The 19,268-nt window shown below is 63.8% G+C and overlaps 1 protein-coding gene across 5 annotated transcripts in view; it reads left to right on the forward strand.

Moving 5' to 3' along the window:
• TRAF7 (TNF receptor associated factor 7) overlaps positions 1–19,268 on the forward strand; it is a 20,837-nt gene continuing 1,569 nt past the window's right edge. Inside the window, exons 1-20 of one of the 5 annotated variants that reach the window (XM_054454799.2) lie at positions 1–154; positions 8,154–8,272; positions 8,641–8,698; positions 10,828–10,919; positions 13,368–13,484; positions 14,018–14,110; positions 14,327–14,360; positions 14,945–15,128; positions 15,219–15,353; positions 15,923–16,140; positions 16,222–16,295; positions 16,528–16,576; positions 16,660–16,787; positions 17,027–17,109; positions 17,888–17,927; positions 18,085–18,201; positions 18,286–18,408; positions 18,620–18,739; positions 18,835–18,966; positions 19,051–19,170. In XM_054454799.2, the coding sequence (XP_054310774.1) occupies positions 8,192–8,272; positions 8,641–8,698; positions 10,828–10,919; positions 13,368–13,484; positions 14,018–14,110; positions 14,327–14,360; positions 14,945–15,128; positions 15,219–15,353; positions 15,923–16,140; positions 16,222–16,295; positions 16,528–16,576; positions 16,660–16,787; positions 17,027–17,109; positions 17,888–17,927; positions 18,085–18,201; positions 18,286–18,408; positions 18,620–18,739; positions 18,835–18,966; positions 19,051–19,170 (1,998 nt within the window). In that variant the 5' untranslated portion in view covers positions 1–154; positions 8,154–8,191. Of the gene's footprint in view, positions 155–4,522; positions 4,660–8,153; positions 8,273–8,640; positions 8,699–10,827; positions 10,920–11,781; positions 12,110–13,367; positions 13,485–14,017; positions 14,111–14,326; positions 14,361–14,944; positions 15,129–15,218; positions 15,354–15,922; positions 16,141–16,221; positions 16,296–16,527; positions 16,577–16,659; positions 16,788–17,026; positions 17,110–17,887; positions 17,928–18,084; positions 18,202–18,285; positions 18,409–18,619; positions 18,740–18,834; positions 18,967–19,050; positions 19,171–19,268 lie in introns of those variants that run through there. The other 4 variants (XM_063655323.1, XM_063655322.1, XM_063655324.1 and 1 more) reach the window with 4 other exon arrangements.

A 19,268-nucleotide genomic window follows, 5' to 3' on the forward strand; every position in this document is an offset into this window, starting at 1 on the left:
GCCCGGGCCCTGAGAGGCGGGGAACTACACCTCCCGGCGGGCGCAGCGGTCTAGCGCTTCCGGCTCGCGCGCCTAGTCCCTTTCCCGGCCGGCGGCCGAGGGGGCATCATGAAGCGGGCTGGCGGCGCTGCCGCTCCTGGGCGGCCGCGGGCGGGTGAGTGTCCCCGCGGCGCGCCCGGCCCGGGGCTCCCGCCTGGGGACCGCGCGGTGGGGAGGGATCGGGCGCGTCGAGATCGAGGCGAGGCGAGGCGAGGAGTCGGGCTGGGGCGGGGGCGGGGGGCGGGGCTGAGACGGTCGGGGTCGAGGTCCGCGTCGCTGTCCGTCCGCCTGTCAGTAGTCCGTCCCTCGCTCCGTCCTTTTCTCGCGCGTTCTTTACTCATTCCTTCTTCCTGCATTCCCCGAGACTCCCGGGTGCCAGGCACTGTTCTTGGCACTGGGAGACTGCGGAGAACACGGTCCCAGTTCTCCTGTGCTCGACGTCTGCTGCAGGGTTCCCCAACCTCCGCACCATCGACCACGCGGCCCGGGTCGCTCTTTGCTGCGAGGGGCTGCCCTGTACATTGTAGGATGTGGAGCAGCCTGCCTGGCTCCTGGCCGCTAGATACCAGTAAACACCACCCGTTCCTCAATTGCGGTAACAAATGTCTCCATGCATTGGCAAATGTCTCCTGCGGAACAACTCCCTCCTATCCCCGATCTAAACAGACAGGGTGGTGGGATTGACAATAGATAGTTAAAATCATGGGGAGCGGCGGTATGTGCTGTGACAGAAAGAAAGAGTGTGCTGAAAAAGTGAGTACTGGCCGGGGGTAGGGGCGGCGCTACCGTTAGCCAAAGGCCTGATGGAGAAGCAGCCAGTCCCAGGACATGCAGGAGGAGCATTCCAAGCAGAGGGAGCCAGATGTACATAGGCCTGGGGTGAGAAGGGGCCTGACGCACCCCAGCAAGCACTGGCAAGTGGAGAGGTGAAGTCGATGAGGCCGGACCAGGGTCACAGGGTGCATGGCCGGGGTGGGGCGGGGGTTATTGTGCTGGCAGATGACTTGGGGTTGAGGAAGCACTGGAGAGGCGGTCCGACCTAGGTCCAGTAAAGAGCTTTCTAACTGTGTGTGGACCACAGACTTTGGAGTTCACTGGGGAAGCAGGAGAGAGCGAGGCTAGGCCATCGTCTCCTAGTCCCTACTGGGGTCCTGCTGTCAAGATATGGTTGTCTTGAGCCAGGCCAGAGTGGTCAGCTGGGGTTGAGTCTGGAGTCCAGGGGCAGGGGCCTGCTGGAGCCCACCCTGCTCTTGGGGGTGAGGGGCTGCTCGCTTGCTCAGGAATTTCATGCTGCCCAGCCTGTCTGCCCACCTTTCTCACTACCCCTTAGACCCCTTCCTGGGCACACACAGGCCCCCTAGCCCTCGCCAAGTGAGGAGCCTCCCTCTTCCTCATTCCTTCTCTTTGGGCCTCTCCCTTCCTAGACCCCTTCCCTGTGCCTCTCTGTTGCGAATATCCTGACTTCACCGTTCTGGGCATTCATAGTTCTCTGTGGAAGCCTCGGGCCCCATGTCCTGAGGGAGAGCAGTGGTATGGGCAGCCTGGCCGAAGGAGGGGAGGGGCTGGGAGTCGGCACCCCAACCTGACACCCCAACCTGAGGGTCTCTGGTGAAGTGGCTTCCACTGTGGCCCACTGGGGCCGAGTATCACGATATTTCTGGATGTGAATGGAAAAGTTCAGGGTCTTTGGCACTCACCGAAAAGTGCCTTTGGCAGATTGAGTGGCGATTGGTGGGGCTCCTGCCCCTCTGTCTGCCTGTGTCCCCCACCAGGCTCCTAGCTCCTCCCGGGTCAGATTCGTGTTCAGCCATCACACGTCCCCACCCTCCCGCATGGGGCCTGGCACCCCGTGGTTGGTGTGACTCTCGGCCAGCTGGTTGGACAAGGAATGAGCAGTTTGGGGAAAGGAGGAAGATGCAGTTGAAGAGCCTCCGGCCAGGAGGCATGGGCAGCCTGGCTCTAGGATGCAGCCACTACCCGGCTTGGCATGGGACTGGCTCAGGCGCTGCTGGGGCTCCTGGATGTGTGGCGGCCATGGATGAAGCAGAGGGAATGGGACTCTGGTCACCGCAGCACAGTCTGCTGGCTGTGTCCCTGGGCCGGCCTCTCCCCCTTCCTCAGCCTCCATGGTCCACTCAGCAGAGGAGCTGCTGTCTGGGGTGCCTTCACTCTTGACGGGTGCGTCTTCTCTCGGCTCCTTCCAGACGGGGGTCTGGCTCTATTCTGTTTTTCGAGAAGCCCGAGGCCGGGAGGGCAGGTACACAGCTGTGAAGTGCTAGAAGTGGAATTTGAACCCAGCTCTGTCTGAGCCCAGTGCCCGTGGCCTTGACCACGGTGTCACAGCATCTCCTGGATGGACACCCTGCGGGGTCAGGGAGGGCATGTGGGGAGGGCCAAGAGCTGTTGGCTGCGTGTGTCTCAGTCCGGCCTTCTTGGTGGGTGGGCACCGAGGACTTCACCAGCCCCTCTGCTTGGCTCATGCGGGGGGAACCTGTGGAGAGGGACCCACCAACCCCTTAGTCCTCCCTGGAGGAGGAGGGTGCAGCCAGATGGGGCAGGTGAGAGGGGAAAGTGAGCACTGGAGGCTGGGGCTGGTCACGTATAGACCCGGACACCCTCACCAGGCTGGAGGAGGCCGGCTGTCTGGAAACTCGGGGTGGAGGTGACCCAACCCCAGAAGCACCCAGGTGGAAAGTGGGAGGCAGCGACGCAGAGGGCCAGGACTGAGGGCCGTGGGACGGTGTGGGAAAGGAGGTGGCCGTGCGGTGGCACGCTGGCATGAGGGCGCTGGGTGACTGAGTGGGTCAGTGGTCTCTGCCCTCACATTCCTGTTGCCTGTTCGGGCCCAGATATGGCCAGTGTTTATGTCAGCAACCTGCTGCAGGGCAGAAGGAAGGAGGGAGCCCAGGAGACCAAGCCACACAGGAAGCAAATGAGAACACAGCATGGCACTGGGAAGTGTGGCCTCGGCGGGGCGGACACTGCCACCCTTGGCTCTTGGGCAAAGCTCACGACCTGTTTCTGAGAGTCTAAGGCCCACTTGACTTGGGTGAGAGCCAGGAACGCAATTCCCCAGCCCAGGGCCGTGAAGCCGGGGTCTCTTCCTGTGCCCCAGGATACTCTCCCCACTCTGGATCCCAGCAGCCTCATCCTCCAGGAAGCCCTCTGGACTTCCCCTCGACTGGGCCAGGTCCCCACACAATAGACAGCTATGAGATACGGGGGAAGAAAGGACTGAGAGATGTTGCCGGCCCCCAAGGGGTCGGAGGGGCAGCAAAAGGCATCCTTACTGTGAAGTTGGGGTAAAGCCTTGGCCGAGCTGGGGGGACTCCCTCCCTGGAGCAGAGGGAGCTATGGATGCTGGAGGGCTTGGCCAGGGCAAGACAGGCCTGGAGGCTGAGTGGATGCAGTAGGAGCAGAGCTGGGGGAGGAGTTCAGAGGCCTCTACAGAGCTGGGGCTGTGGGTGTTGGGGGCAGGGACAGGCAAGGGGGGCGCGGTACTAGGAGGGAAGCAGGGCCAAGCCGGCCTCAGACCAGGGCCTGTTGGGGTTCTGAGGGGATCCTGAGGACCAAGGCAGGCAGAGGCCAGGGGCACCCCAGGAGCCTTCGACGTCACACCCTGCCTATTTGGGATGGAAAAAACGTTCTAAGGGACGTCAGGGAACAGCAGCGGAAGTGCGTGTGGCTTTGCTATGGCAACCAGGCCTGTTTCTATAGAATTTAGCGGCCTGGGCTTGGGCTAGGGGGCTGAGGCAGGGGCTGGGCTGGGGCGGGCAGTCTGTGGGTGCCCTGGGCAGGCTCTATGATGCCAGGGGCCATGCTCAGAGCTCTGGCCACAGTCCAGCCAGCCAGCCACACACAGCCCTGTGGCAGGCGGGGCAGAGGCTTCAGGAGCCGTCCCAGGCTCCTCCCAGGGCAGTTGCAGGCCTCACAGGCACACCCACCCATGGCTCGCGCCCCACACATGTTCAGGGGACCCCCACACCCCACCTGCTCCGGGTTGCTGGAGGAGCTGCTTTGAGGCCGGGCCTGGCCCCAGCAGGGAGCTGCATCTGGAAGCCCCCATCTCCCCTACTCAGCAGGGCCACCCTGGGCTGCTGCCAAGTGGGCGGGGACCGCTGACCCAGACCCCCTCCAGGTGTGTCTCCAGGGAAAGGGGTGGGTGTCCGCATGCCACATGCCCCCAGGGCGATGCCCCAGCAGAGCCCTCTAAGCCCAGCGTGTGGCAGCTAGGGAGGGGCTCCTGAGGGATTTGCCGAAGAGGGGCTGGGGTGGAGGCAGAGAGGAGCTGAGGGAGACTTCCGCTTCCTTATTGCGCAGTGGGTGCCCCCAGGGCCCCGGAATCCCTCCTATGTGAATGTGGGGTGGACAAAGACCCGGGGCCTGAATCCCAGATTCTGGAGAGGTCTGGGAGGGGCTGCCCTGCGTTGGCCCCGGGTGGAGGGGACGGTGGGGGGCCAATCCTGCCTTTCCCCTCTGCACAGTGCTGACCCACGCACCTCGTTCCTGAAGATCAGCACTGACCTTCCCCAGGGTGGATGCTGCGCTTCCTCAAGGACTTTTCTCTTTCAAAGATCGAATCCCCCTGGAGCATCCAGCATGGGCAATGTGGATGGGCAGGTGGTGTGGACGGGCAGGCGGTGCTCGGGCAGGCAGTGTGGACGGGCGGATGGTGTGGACGGGCGGGCGGTGTGGATGGGCGGGAGGTGCTCGGGCAGGCGGTGTGGATGGGCAGGTGGTGTGGACCGCCCGGCGTGCTCGGGCAGGCGGTATGGACGGGCAGGTGGTGCTCGGGCAGGCGTGGTGGGGACATGGAAGGGAGGGGTAGGGGGGCTGATGGGGAAAGCCCTTTCTCAGCCCCTAGCTGCCCCATGGCTTTTCCCAGTTTGGGAAGAGTCTCTGATTCTAGGGAACACACCCCCACTTCCCCAGCACTGGGAACTGGAAGGCAGAGAGGCCAGAGAGTTGAAGGGGAATTCTCACTCTGGTTGACAACTTCCTGCCCGGCCATCCCCCAGCCTCGATGACTGTGGGGTGGGGAAAGAGGCACTCTCCCTCTGTGGGGCCAGGGCACGCCCCCAGGACAGCCTCCCAGCCATCGGGGGATGCCGAGCTATTGTGCTTCCCAGTTGTGGCCCAAGGGGTCCTCTCCCTACTGGGGAAACTGTTACTGCAAAACCCAGCCCCTGGGGACTGGGCTGAGGGGAGGCCTTGGGCATCTTGCTCAATTCCGAGGTGCGGGGGATGGATCCTGTCTTAGGGCGGGACACAAACGTTCTCTGGCCTCCAGCCCTGGGGTCCCGCCTACCTCTGTGTCCCTGGCTGGGGCTGAACACTGAACCCGAGTGAACTGGGAAGCAGCCTCCTGTGCAGAGTATCCCCCTCCCTCCCTCCCTCCGTCCCCTCCGTCCCTCCCTCCATCCCCTCCCTCCCTTCGCCCCCTCCCTCCCTCTGTCCCTGCCTCCTTCCACCCCCTCCCTCCCTCCGTCCCTCTCAGCTGGCGCTCAGTGGGGTCTTGTGCACACCCCACAGATCCTGTGGTGTTGTCCCCATGGCCCAGCTGCTGTTGGCCAGCTGGGACTTTCTGGCTGAGTTGCACGTTGCCCTGCGTGCCTTTCTGTTCACCTCACTTCAGAGTGAGGGGGAAGCCAGACAGTTGCTCTCCCAGACTGTGAGCAACAGGCACTGAGGTCAGCCCGACCCATCCCGGGGGAGTGCCTGCTGGGGTCCTGGCCACCTGGGCCCCCGGGCAGGCATCACTGGCAGGGCTTGCAGCTGGCCCTGGGGCCCCGGAAGCTTGTAATGCAGGGAGCTGATGGGTTTGTAAAATGCAGGTCAGTGTCTCCTAGCGGCTGCCCGGTGATCCCCTCCCTGCTCCCATAGGGCCAGAACCAACCTGGGGCTCCCAAAAGGGCCGAACCTCCCGTGCCGAGTCGTGGAGCCCTGCGGTTCAGGCTATCGGGGCCTTACCCCAGCTGGGACATCCTCACCCCAAGCACAATGGCAAAAGGCAAGCCCTGGCCAGCTCTCCCCGACCTTCCTGCCGGGAGCTGCTGGAGACGGGATAGGCGTGTGCCAGGGCAGAGCAGCCTTCAAGACACACCATGACCACACCTCTGTCCCAGGGCTGACTCCTCTGAGCCTGGCTGCAGGTGTGTGGCACTGCCCACACTCAGGAGCCCCTGCCTCTTACACAAGAGAAGTCCCCCGAGAGCCTAGTCTGGGTCACACAGGGCCAAGCCCCTCGAGTCGCAGTGGGGCCTGGGGGAGGCCGAGGAAGGCTTTGGCCAGGCCCCATCTCCCGAGACCACGGGACGCAAAGATCAGGCGGGGCCAGGTAGCTTGTGGCACTGCCAACTGCAGGGGCTGAGATGTCGGGTTGAGCCCGAGTCCTGAAGGCTGAGTTGCTCCAGGGTGGGTGGCCTTCCAGGTGGCATTGGAAAGGACAGGTGGGCCTGGGCAGCCTAGAGAAGGGGAGAGGAGACAGCAGGAGTGGTACACAGCCCAGGAGCTCAGGTGCAGGGAACCAAGGGCTTGAGAGCCAGCCCCTCCCTACACACCTGTAGGCCGGGCTGGGGGGCCCCAGGCCAGACTGTGGCCACGGTGGTGGGTGATGAGTGGCGTCTTGAAGGCGCATGCAGGGCAGGCATTGCTAGAGGGGCCCAGTCAGGAGGGACTGATGGAGGAGGTACTGGAGCCAGCTGGGCTCAGAGATGCCCCCTGAGCCGTGCTCCCACTGGGTGGGGGCAGAGACCAGCTCTGCCACTTTGGCCTGGGACTGGGACTGTCCTACTCCTCTCAGGCCCCTGGGGCCTTGGTCTGCAGCCCGGCCTCCCCAGGGTGAGAGCAGGGCTGCAGGAGTGGGCTCCCTGCTGCTGCACCGCCCCCAGAGCAAGCTTGTTCTGAGGGCTCCTACCTTGGGAGCTGAGCCCGTGGTGTGTCCTCACGGGGTGCTGCACATGGGCCTCGAGGTGGACAGTGCTGGTGGGCCTGGGGCAGGAGTCCTGGGCGTGTGGCCTTCCTCCCCACAGGGAGCTCAGCTTCAAGCCGGGGCTTGGCGGCTCTATCCGCAGCCAGCAGGAGACAGGGCTGTCCCAGCTGCACTCTGCCAGGCTCCTGGCTTCCAGGCTGCCCGGGTCCTGAAAGTGGGACCTGCTTGGGAGGAGGGGCACCTGCTGACAGAGCCTGGTGCCTCACGGGGGGAGAGTGGGCGTCATCCGGCATGGACAGCCCCTTCCCCGGGCTCTGTCCTGGGTGTGACCTGTTGGCTGGGTCTCTTTTTCCCTCTAATGTTTACCTGCCCCTGCAGGTGTCCCTGGGCCCGGCCAGCACTCCCAGCACCCACAGAGGGGCCACGTCTCCCCCAGGCCCACCAGCCCCTCTCTTCTGGGGAGGGTGATTCCCGCATGCCTTCTCCCTGCCCCCCCCCTGCCCCCACCAGCCCCTGAGCCCCTGTGGCGTGGCTGGGAGTGGGGGTGACCTGCGCGGGTTCCAGGGGCGGGCTCGTCTCTCTCCTGCGCTTTTTTCCGTGCAGTGCAGTTTGTGCGGAGTTGGGCTCCGGTGACTCACCCTGCAGGTTCTTTCTCTGGGGTGTGGCTGGTGTCTCCCCCTCTGCAGCCTGGTGCTGGCTGCGTCCTGACCGCACCTGCCATGGCAGGAAACACATTCATCTTGCCTTGGCTGGTCCCTGTGTGACTGGGTCCCGCCACGTGGGCCACACCCTGGGCCTACCCACCAAGGCCCAGCCTTGGCCCCAGGGACATTCAGCCTGGAGGTGACTGGCTGTGACTCAGGACCCAGAGGAGTAGAGAGAGCCAGGCAGGGGTCCCTCCACCTCAGGGAAGAGCTGGATGGGCTCTTCAGGAGCTCAGAAGGGCTAAGCCTTGAGGGACGGTGACGCAGAGCCGCCTGCCTGCCCAGGCCTCTGCATACCTGGGATCGGGGTGAAGGACCTTTGCCTCCTAGAGGCCTGCCTGAGCCGGTGCTGGTGCTGGAAGGCTGCTGCGGCGGCCCCACGGTGGCCCAGAGCAGGTCTGCACACTTACAGCAGCCCGTCTGGCTCACAGGGGCCTGGGCTCCATCTCTCAAGCCCCTCATGTGTGCTCCACCCACAGGAGATGCTGCCCAAGGACCCTAGATGCCTCTCTAGAGCATGAGCTCAGGCAAGAGTGCCCGCTACAACCGCTTCTCCGGGGGGCCCAGCAATCTTCCCACCCCAGACGTCACCACAGGGGTAAGGGTCTGCCCCTCTGCAAGCCCAACATCCCCAGGGATCTGGTGCTGCCTGCAGAGCTCCCAGCGCAGTCCCGTCCCGAGCTTGGGTCTTGGGGGAGCTGGGGTGTGTGGGTGTATGTGTGTGTGCGCGCGTGCGTGCGTGCGTGCGTGCGCCTGTGTGGTTGGGGCGTGTTAGTGCTGCACAGCGCAGCCTGATTGCATGGTTAAGTGTGTGAGTGCTGCATGGCGCGGCCTGATTGCATGGTTAGGTGTGTGAGTGCTGCGTGGCCTGGCCTGGTCACGTGTTAGGCATGTGAGTGGGCTCCACATGTGCATGTCCTCCTTCTGTCCGGTAATGAGGCCAGGTCTCCTCCATCCTCCCTCTAGACCAGAATGGAAACGACCTTCGGACCCGCCTTTTCGGCCGTCACCACCATCACAAAAGGTGAGCCCTTAAGCCAAGGCCAGCCCAAGCTGGCAATAACTGGGGCACCCCCACGCCCACCCTGCTAAGGACTGAAGGGTGCTTCCCGGTGAGCTGGTGTTGGGTGCCAGTGCTGGGCGCGGGCAGCCTCACACCCCAGCCTGTGTCCTCACAGCCTCTCAGCCCTGGGCCTCTCCACTGGACGGGAGTCAGGTGTGCTGCTCCTTGTGCCTCGGTGACTGTGCTGTGCCCTCTCTCCCTGCCCTCTTTATCCCCTCTAGGGAGGCTGCCCTGACATCTCCAGCACCACCACACAGCCCTGTCCCTTGTCACAGTGACCCCCAGCTTGTCCCCAGTCTCAGGCTCCTGGCCAGCCTTCAAAAGGTCCTGTGTGCCTGGAGGTCTTCTCTCGAGTTTGGCCCTAGGGTTTCAGTAACAGTGCTACAGTTGTAAAATATTAATAGGAAAAGAGAGAGAGAGTGGAAGAGATCCATAAGTCTGGTTTGTTTTTTTGAGACGAGTGTCACTCTGTCACCCAGGTTGGAGTGCAGTGGCGAAATCTTGGCTCACTGCAACCTGTGCCTCCTGGGATCAGTCCTGCCGCCTCAGCCTCCCAGGTAGCTGGGACCACAGGCACCACCACACCTGGCTAATTTTTTTTATGTTTGGTAGAGATGAGGTCTCACCACGTTGCCCAGGATGGTCTCAAATTCCTGGGCTCAAGTGATCCTCCTGCCTCGGCCTCCCAAAGTGCTGGAATACAGGCATGAGCCAGCAAGCCAAGCCCAATAAATCTCCACCTGCACAAGACCACTGGGCGGGATACACGACGGAAACCTGAAGCTTCCCTGCTGCTTCTCAGTCCTATCCCCTAAGAACCAGAGTGCTGCGCTTTGAACGCAAGCGCCATGCTCAGGGAGACCCTGGGGAAGTGGCAGTGCCTTCTTCCCGAGGTGCAGGGCCAGGGACCCTCGTTCCGGGGGGGGCGCTCTGTGGTGACTTTGTTCTCTCTCCTTTCTGGCACTCTGCCCTTTGTAGAAGCACACTGGCTGCTAATTAGCTTTTTAATTGCTTTGATAAACCTGGCCATGGGGTCACAGGGCCCCCAAGGACACCTGCTCACAGTAGCGCCTGTTTGCTGCCAGTGACCCCCTCAGGGGCTCTCCAGGGGCCCTCTTTTTTTTTCTAATCCTACCCCCCAAAAAATGGTGCCTTTTCATCTACCTTTAGAAGCCCCATGGCCCCTGTCACACAGCAGAAGGTGCCCAGGATGGGGCAGGGCACGGCTGCTGTGCCTAGCCCTTCGGTGGCAGGGATGGGCAGAGCCAGGCTGCAGGGCGCCCACAGGTGCCTCACCTGGCCCTTCACGACAGATGGGGAAACCAAGGCCCAGTCACACGGCAGCCTCTCGCGGCCTCAATCTCGAGCCCAGGACTCGTTGTGACATCCCAGCCTGGCTGGTCCTGAGTCCGGGAGGTGTCTCTCTCTGGCTCCCACGTGGACTGACCGGCCCCTCCCAGGGTAGTCCTGCCCTCTGGCCCTGGCCAAGCTGGGTTGACATGTGGGCAGGAGGAGGGAGGGCACTTCAGCTCCTGCCCCAGAGGAGGCCACCAAGCCTGGGGCCACTTCCTGGTCCTGGCTGTGCCAGGGACACCAGGATGCGGTCCTGGCCCTTCTGCATCCCAGCCCCACACCTCGACCGCAGCTTCCCCCTCTGTGAGTGGAGGCTGTCAGGGAACTCACCTGGCAGAGGCGCCTCAAGAGGCAAATAAAATGGCACCCCCAGCTGCTGCCAGGCAGCCTTCAGAGTGATGGCTCCGTGTTGGCCATGGGCCTCAGCTGGCTCAAGCTGGGGTGCTGGGGAGCTTGTAGAGGCCCTGAAAGAAGACCCTGCCTGGGGTAGGCAGGGCTGGGGCAGGGGCTGCCAGATGTAGATCGAGCCCAGCGTCCACGCTCCTGGCACTGGTTTGGCCTTGAGAGGGAACCCAAGCTTCCCCCGCGCCATCCCTGCATGCTTTCCTGCCTGCCTGGCCCTGGGGAGGGCCGTGAGCTACAGGGGACCCACAGGGCCGGGTGTCCAGCACGGGCCCCACCTCCCCCACATCTGCTGAGGGAGCCCCCACTCAGACTCCAGCCCTCTTGCCTTGCAGCTGACGGGACCAGCACCTACAAGCAGCACTGCAGGACACCCTCCTCCTCCAGCACCCTTGCCTACTCCCCGCGGGACGAGGAGGACAGCATGGTAGGTCCCTACCCCCAGGAGCCTGTGTGAGCTTCAGCCTCCCCTCACCCTCCCTCCTGGGGGACCAGGTCCCAGGAGGAGCTGACAGTGAGCTGGTGAGGCACAGGAGAGGAACAGCACCTGTGGATACACTGAGGCCTTGGCAGACATGGCAAGTCTGTGAGAAAGGAGGCTCCTGTGGCTGGACTGTGGGTGGCAGGGGGCAGCCAGTGAGGGCAGCTGGGTCAGAGGGCCTGGCACCTACAGGCCAGGATGAGGCATATTTGGCTCCATCTTAAGGGAGGTGGAAGTCACAGAAAGTTCAGTCGGGAGGATAACACAATAAAATGCATGCTTTGAGAGCTTGCTCTGCTGCTGGGTAGGGAATGAGCGGGGTTGCTGGGTCCAGGCAGGGCTTGAGGAGGGGTCCTGATGAGAGGAGGGAGGGGAAAGGTGTGTGGACCTAAGCTGTGGGGACACCACAGGCAATGGGGTGGGGGCTGCGGAACCTGCACCAAGTGCTGGGGGAGCCAGGGAATTCCCTGTTGCTGGCTGTGTGAGGTGCAGAAAGGTTCAGGGCAGTCGGGCTGGCTGCTGGTACCTGAGCCCTGTAGCCAGGGTCTCAATGGCCATTCCCTGCCATCCTGGTCAATGGCGCTCATTGCTGAGCTCTGGGCTTACCCAGGGGACAGAGGCCAACTCTGCCCTGGGCATGAAGGACTAGCCAGCGGGGGGTGGGGGCGTGTGGGGCCTCCCTGGCAGCTGCCTCTCTCCAGTGCTTGGACACCAGGTGTGGCGGCCCTGCTGGCCCTCTTGGGACCGAGGCCTTTTCTTTTTTCCTTTTTCTTTTTTTTTGAGATGGACTTTTGCTCTTGCTGCCCAGGCTGGAGTGCAATGGCATGATCTCGGCTCTCCACAACCTCCGCCTCCCGGGTTTAAGTGACTCTCCTGCCTCAGCCTCCCGAGTAGCTGTGATTACAGGCGTGCACCACCACTCCCGGCTTATTTTGAATTAGTAGAGACGGGGTTTCTCCATGTTGGTCAGGCTGGTCTCGAACTCCTGACCTCAGGTGATCCGACCCCCGCCTCGGCCTCCCAAAGTGCTGGGATTACAAGTGTGAGCCACCTTGCTCGGCCAGAAAAGAAGTTTTTAATTAATTGAACAAACACACCTGTGTGCCAGGCGCTGTGCTAGGCCGAGGGCGAGTTGGGTATGTCTGGGCCCCATCCCCTGGGCCTCTGCCTGCCTCGGTCTCCACAACCCGAAGGCCACGAGTCCGCCATGCCTGTGGTTCCCATAATCACCTGCTATCCCCATGGGTCACGGTGGCTTTCAAGAGAGGCGGGTACCTTCTCTGTTTGCTGACAGGCCCACACAGGGAGTCCCCCTCCTGCCCTCCCCCCGTCCCCCAGGCCTGCCTGCTGTCAACCCCCATGCCCAAGAGGGTGGGAGACTCTGGGATAACAGTGGGCAGGCTGGGGAGAGTGGTTCCCGTGCCAGCTCCTGCTCTGCTCTCGCCCCTGGGGCTCCCCCTGCTGCCGTGGGGCCCTTGTGACTCACTTTCTCTGACTCCCTTCTGCTCCCCACGTGCTGTTTCCATGCAGACAAGCCCTTGGGACCCGAAGGGAGGTGGGCACATGGCACAGAATGCCCCCTGCTGGCCTTGGGACTGGTTTGTCTCTGTGCTCTGTGGGTTTCATACCCAGGCTGCCGGGAAGGGGGCAGAGGCTCGGCAGAGCAGCAGCTGGGCCCCTCTGCGGTCAGAGCGCCGGGAGAGAAGCCTTGGGCAGTGTGGCTCTTGGAAACTTCTGGAGGTTTCCAGGCCAGAGGGGAGGAAGGGACAGTGTCTGCCCCTCCCCCAGGCTCCCTTGTCCATGGCTCAGCCAGAGGCAGGCACCTGTAGCCCTCACTCCTGCCCTCAGGAAGCGCAGCCGAGGTTCTTTGGGGGCCTGGCCCTGCCTTCCCTCTGAGCCTCCCAGCTGGGCCTGGTGTCCCCCACCAGCAAGGCCAGACAAGCAGCCAGGCCCGGGGGGCACCTGGAGCCCAGCCGTCGCTCCCTGCCAGCATTCCTGGCCCTTCCATCCTGCGGTCACGGCCTCGGCTGCCCAGGATTGGCTGGTGGAGGTGCCCCCTCACGGCCCACATTCCCTCACGGGAAGCAGGAAGCAGCCCGGGTATGTGGAATTGAATAGCAGGAAGTCTCTCCATTTACACAAAGAGAGGTGGCAGGCGTGAGCGGGCAGCCCAGCACCCTGGCCCAGGCCGCCCAGGCGGGCAGGCAGGGACCTGGGTTGCATCAGCTCCTCACACCCACCCACGGCCCCTGTGGACAAGGAGAGCGCCCACGGGGACTGGGGTGGCCCCAGGGGCGCTGCTGCCCTCCCGCTTCCGCCGGGCTGGGTCCTGTCCTCCCCGGAGGCTCTGACCCCGTGCGGAGCCCCGTGACGGGCGCCTCTCCCTCCACACAGCCCCCCATCAGCACTCCCCGCCGCTCCGACTCCGCCATCTCCGTCCGCTCCCTGCACTCAGAGTCCAGCATGTCTCTGCGCTCCACATTCTCACTGCCCGAGGAGGAGGAGGAGCCGGTAGGTGTGGGGGACTCGGCGCAGAGTGGCTTCCAGGGCTGTCACCGCAGCAGTGGCACGGAGGCACCTTCCCCTCCGCCATGCTAGCCCAGCTCACAGGGAGAGGGCGGCTGGGGCCTGACAGGAACTGCAGTGCTTGCTGGTCCGTGGTGGGGACTCGAGGGACCATGCCGGGTCCCCTGGGCATGTTCCCCCACTGCCCCTTCTCAGGGCTGCCCGGGAACTGGCAGCGGGAAGCACAGGGCTCCAGCAGGGCCCTTTCTAGTCTCACCCCAGGAAGGAAGCGGGCGAGGGCGGCCGAGACTGGGTGGCTGGACTCATCCTCCGGGGTTGGGCCCTGCCTCTGGGGCCACAGACCTCGCTGTCCCTCCTGGGCCCCGATCAAGCCCCCCAGCTCTAAGCAGGCCTCTCTCAGGACGTGACCCTGTCCTCAGAGGACAGCCAGGCCTGGAGCAAGAGCGCCTGGGTGCCTGGGTGGTGGCGGAGCTGAGGGTGGCCTCCCGCCATCGCCTGCCTTTCCTGCTTGGTTCCAGGAGCCACTGGTGTTTGCGGAGCAGCCCTCAGTGAAGCTGTGCTGTCAGCTCTGCTGCAGCGTCTTCAAAGACCCCGTGATCACCACGTGTGGGGTGAGCCCGCCGCCCTTCCCAGCCCCCCTGCTGCCGGAGGCCCCCACAGGACCCCAGGGCTCTCGGGGGCCAGGGCTGCGGCGCCCTGGCCTTGGTCAAGGCCTGTTCTGGCTGCCCTGGGCTTGGGGTACAGTGAGGCCTGTGGCTGCCATGGCCACGGACTCGGGAAAAAGAGGACCCTGCGGCCACCCTCAAATCCGCCCTTTGCCTCCACAGCACACGTTCTGTAGAAGATGTGCCTTGAAGTCAGGTAGGCTCGTGCCCCGGTCCAGGCCTGGCACTGACTGTGCCCCTGGCTGCCAAGCAGAGGCGGGCGGCTTCTCCCTTGTCCCCTGCACAGCATCTGTGCCTGTTCGGCCTCTGCTGGGGTTGGGATGGGGCTGCAGCAGTCCTGGGGATGCTCAGGCTGAGGCTCAGGACCTCCATGAGCAGAGTGGGGACACCCCAAATTCCAGTGTGTCCAGATTCAGAGACCCCACAGTGGGTGTGGGCCGAGGCTCCCCAGGCCAGGGCTGGCACCCTCTGGGGAGGCCTTTCTCACTGGTGAGGCTGTCGTCCTCCTGCATGGCGCCCGCTCCTGCCTGCCTCTCCACACTCTGCCCTCTGCCTTCTTGGCCCCACCCCACACTTTTCCGGGCACACTTGAGTGTCACAGGTGACACTCCCTCAGCACCTGCTGCTCCTTCTTGGTGGCCCACCTGTGCCCCAGTTCCACGTTGCGTGCCTCAGAGGCGCAGATGGACAGATCTGGCCCCCGTTAGAGGCTCATGCCCAGCCGGGTGAGGGAGCATGTGCCAGGCAGGCCGTGAGGGTCAGCATGCCCTCCTCTCCCAGAGAAGTGTCCCGTGGACAACGTCAAACTGACCGTGGTGGTGAACAACATCGCGGTGGCCGAGCAGATCGGAGAGCTCTTCATCCACTGCCGGCACGGCTGCCGGGTGGCGGGCGGCGGGAAGCCCCCCATCTTTGAGGTGGACCCCCGAGGGTGCCCCTTCACCATCAAGCTCAGCGCCCGGAAGTAAGTGCCCCTCCCTGGGCACCTCTGCCTCCCTGGGGGCTGCCTCTCAGGTCTCTGGCTGAGGCCTCCCCTCATCCTGCCCTGGCACAGGGACCACGAGGGCAGCTGTGACTACAGGCCTGTGCGGTGTCCCAACAACCCCAGCTGCCCCCCGCTGCTCAGGATGAACCTGGAGGCCCACCTCAAGGAGTGCGAGCACATCAAATGCCCCCACTCCAAGTACGGGTGAGTGGGGGGCGGGCGGGGGCGGGCTGGGGTGGGCGCAGGCCCTCCACAGGCTCCGCTGAGAGCTGCCGCTTGCTGGTCCCGGGGAGGTAGGCCGGAGCTGGGGCCACACCAGGGTCTGTAATCCTCTCTGAGGCCCAAGGCCCTGGAAACCCAGAGGGGTAGCCGAGGGCGTCCAGGAAGGTGGGCGTGGACGCCCCCGCAGCCGGCCCGGCATGGGCGGATTTGAGCAAATGCTGGGGTTGAGAGCTTTGGAGAGGGAGGTGGGGGTGGGAGGAGGGACAGGAGCCCAGTTCTTCAGGGCAGGGAGGCTGCCGAGCAGCGTGGGTTTTATCCTCAGGAAGGGAGGACCCCTTGAAGAGCTCTGCGGGGGTGACATGATGGGACCTCACTTGTGAAGCAGACCGGGGGTAGCTGGGTGGGGAGGAGGGGCAGGACGGCAGGTGTGGGTGGGGGCAGCTGGACCTGGGGTGCAGCGGCCACAGGGCTGGAGCATTTGAGGGGGATTCTTGGGGATGGGGAGACACCGGCAGGGGCCCGCCAGGCAGGCAGCTGTCCTGTCCCCGCAGGTGCACGTTCATCGGGAACCAGGACACTTACGAGACCCACCTGGAGACTTGCCGCTTCGAGGGCCTGAAGGAGTTTCTGCAGCAGACGGACGACCGCTTCCACGAGATGCACGTGGCGCTGGCCCAGAAGGACCAGGAGATCGCCTTCCTGCGCTCCATGCTGGGAAAGCTCTCGGAGAAGATCGACCAGCTAGAGAAGAGCCTGGAGCTCAAGTTTGGTGAGGGTGGGCACCAGGGCAGGCGGGAGCCTGGCCACTGCTCTGGGCACCAGTGACACCCCCTCTCCTCCTGCTACTCAGACGTCCTGGACGAAAACCAGAGCAAGCTCAGCGAGGACCTCATGGAGTTCCGGCGGGACGCATCCATGTTAAATGTGAGTGGGCGGGGCTGCAGGGGCTGGATTGTGAGACCCAGGGAGGCTGGCGGCCCCGGCAGGGAGGCCTCCCCTGGCCTTGGCCCCACTAGTCGAGATCAGGGGTCATATGTGTGGCAGGGCTGCTGTTGCCCCTGCCCACCCCTGGCCCAGGGCAGCAGGGGCAGAGAGGCTGCACTGGCCCCACAGCAGCCCTGCCCACCTGCCCTCTGCCCTGCCCTTGGCCCTGCAGGACGAGCTGTCCCACATCAACGCGCGGCTGAACATGGGCATCCTAGGCTGTGAGTATGGATCCGCCGTGGCTCCCAGCTGCCCTCCCCCTAGGCCCCAACTGGGACTTCACCCACTGCTCCCATCTCTGCAGCCTACGACCCTCAGCAGATCTTCAAGTGCAAAGGGACCTTTGTGGGTCACCAGGGCCCCGTGTGGTGTCTCTGCGTCTACTCCATGGGTGACCTGCTTTTCAGCGGCTCCTCTGACAAGACCATCAAGGTGGGCAGGGTCCTACCTCAGTCTCCGCAGCCTGGCTGGGCTGGGCACTGCTGCATGCCTGGCACTGCCAGCCTGCCTATGGGTGGGACCTTCTGGGCGGGGCCTTCTCCCATGGGCGGGGCCTTCTCCCATGGACGGGCCTTCTCCCATGGGCGGGGCTCCCTCACTCATTCCTGTCATGCTGCGCCTTGACACTGGGCTGACCTTGCGGGGACCCACTGTGGCCCTGGTCTCTGCAGGTGTGGGACACATGTACCACCTACAAGTGCCAGAAGACACTGGAGGGCCATGATGGCATCGTGCTGGCTCTCTGCATCCAGGGGTGAGTTCAGGCAACATGTGTGATCAGTGATTCCCAGGACAGGAGACGTGGCGCTGCCACCCCGTGGGCCACGAGCCATGAGCTCGAGCCTGTGTAGCTATGTGTGTGCCCCACCTGTAGGGCACCCTCCACCCGGAGCAGCACTGGTTCCCTGGGTAGCAGTGTGTGGGCCCTTGTGTGGCCTACACCATCTCCAAAGTTGTGTGTTCCCAATACCTGGCGCAGCTAGCCTCCCAGCAGAACCTCGTCCTGGCCCCGGTGCACCTTGCGCAACCAGAAGATGGGGGGACCTTAGGGGGTGAAGGCAGGAGCTCAGCTCTCCCTGGTCTGCAGGCAGAGCCCAGGGCATAGAGACTATGGAGCAACTACCTTGGCCATCTTCTTGCCTCCAGGTGGCCTGCCTGCCTCCTGTCTCCTGTCGTGAGGCTTTGTGGGAGCGAGCAAGTAAGCGTGTGTGTGAGAGATGCTCGCTTTCAGGAGGCGGCAGCTTGACTGCCAGCAGCCGGCCCTGGGATTGACTCAGGGCTAACGGGTGGGTAATTACCTCCCGGCTCGCTGTCAAACGCTTTCCAGGCAGGCATCAGGGGCTGGCCCACCCCTTCGAAGGTTCCCATGTGGAGACTGGAAAATAGGCTGACGCTTAGGGACACAGCAGTAGCCTTGGTCCTGGGCCATGCTGCTGGTTCCTGATGGCTGGCATGGACCTCGGGCCCTGCCAGGGCGGCGTCAGCAGGGACACAGCTTCTCCCACCTTGACATGTTGCCTCTGCTTCCCCAGGTGCAAACTCTACAGCGGCTCTGCAGACTGCACCATCATCGTGAGTGGGGCCTACAGGCGGGTGGGTAGGAGGCGGCCCAGGCCTGCCCCAGTATGTAGGTGCCCCAGGGACGTGTTTCTCCCCATCTGGGCTCCAGACTCCAGACTCCAGGTGGCAGGGCTTGGTGCCCTGAGGCTTCCGGTCCTTCCCCAATCAGGTGTGGGACATCCAGAACCTGCAGAAGGTGAACACCATCCGGGCCCATGACAACCCTGTGTGCACGCTGGTCTCCTCACACAACATGCTCTTCAGCGGCTCCCTGAAGGCCATCAAGGTACGGGGGGAGGGTGTGCCTGCGTGTGTGAGTCACTGAGGCATCCCTTGCCTGCCCAGCCCACAGCTGCAGCAATCCCTGCAGGTCTGGGACATCGTGGGCACTGAGCTGAAGTTGAAGAAGGAGCTCACAGGCCTCAACCACTGGGTGCGGGCCCTGGTGGCTGCCCAGAGCTACCTGTACAGTGGCTCCTACCAGACAATCAAGGTGCACCTGGGCACACCTGGTGGCCACAGGGCCTTGCCCCCTACCAGCACTTCCCAGGCCAGCACCTGGGGCTCCATCTCCCCTGTTCCTACCTTCGCACATGCCCTGGCTGGGTGGGTGGGCTGCCCAGCGGTGCTGAAGCCCTGGGGGTGCAGGGTCCCTGGGGGTGAGGCACCTGGCCTGGGACCAACTGGCCTGCGATTACTCATAGATCTGGGACATCCGAACCCTCGACTGCATCCACGTCCTGCAGACGTCTGGTGGCAGCGTCTACTCCATTGCTGTGACAAATCACCACATTGTCTGTGGCACCTACGAGAACCTCATCCACGTAAGGCCTGGGCATCTGGGTGCAGGGCCAGACTGTGGCCCCGTCTCCCCCGCCTTGCTCAGTGTCTTTGACCTGCCTGTGCCCACCCCTCCCAGGTGTGGGACATTGAGTCCAAGGAGCAGGTGCGGACCCTCACGGGCCACGTGGGCACCGTGTATGCCCTGGCGGTCATCTCAACGCCAGACCAGACCAAAGTCTTCAGTGCATCCTACGACCGGTCCCTCAGGGTGCGTGCTGGCCCAGCGGTGGCAGGAGGCTCAGAGGGCTGGCAGCTGAGCTCCGGCGGGCCCTCATGTCCCATGTGCCCCCAGGTCTGGAGTATGGACAACATGATCTGCACGCAGACCCTGCTGCGTCACCAGGGCAGTGTCACCGCGCTGGCTGTGTCCCGGGGCCGACTCTTCTCAGGGGCTGTGGATAGCACTGTGAAGGTCAGTGCCCGTGGCTCGGGCCATTCAAAGGGGCTGCGCAGGACGGAGCGTGGGTGGGGATGAGGAGCTGGCAGCCCCAGCAGGAAGTGGTGAAGGGC

This window comes from Pongo pygmaeus, chromosome 18, assembly GCF_028885625.2.
Source record: "Pongo pygmaeus isolate AG05252 chromosome 18, NHGRI_mPonPyg2-v2.0_pri, whole genome shotgun sequence".
In the NCBI taxonomy this organism is placed as follows: domain Eukaryota; kingdom Metazoa; phylum Chordata; class Mammalia; order Primates; family Hominidae; genus Pongo; species Pongo pygmaeus.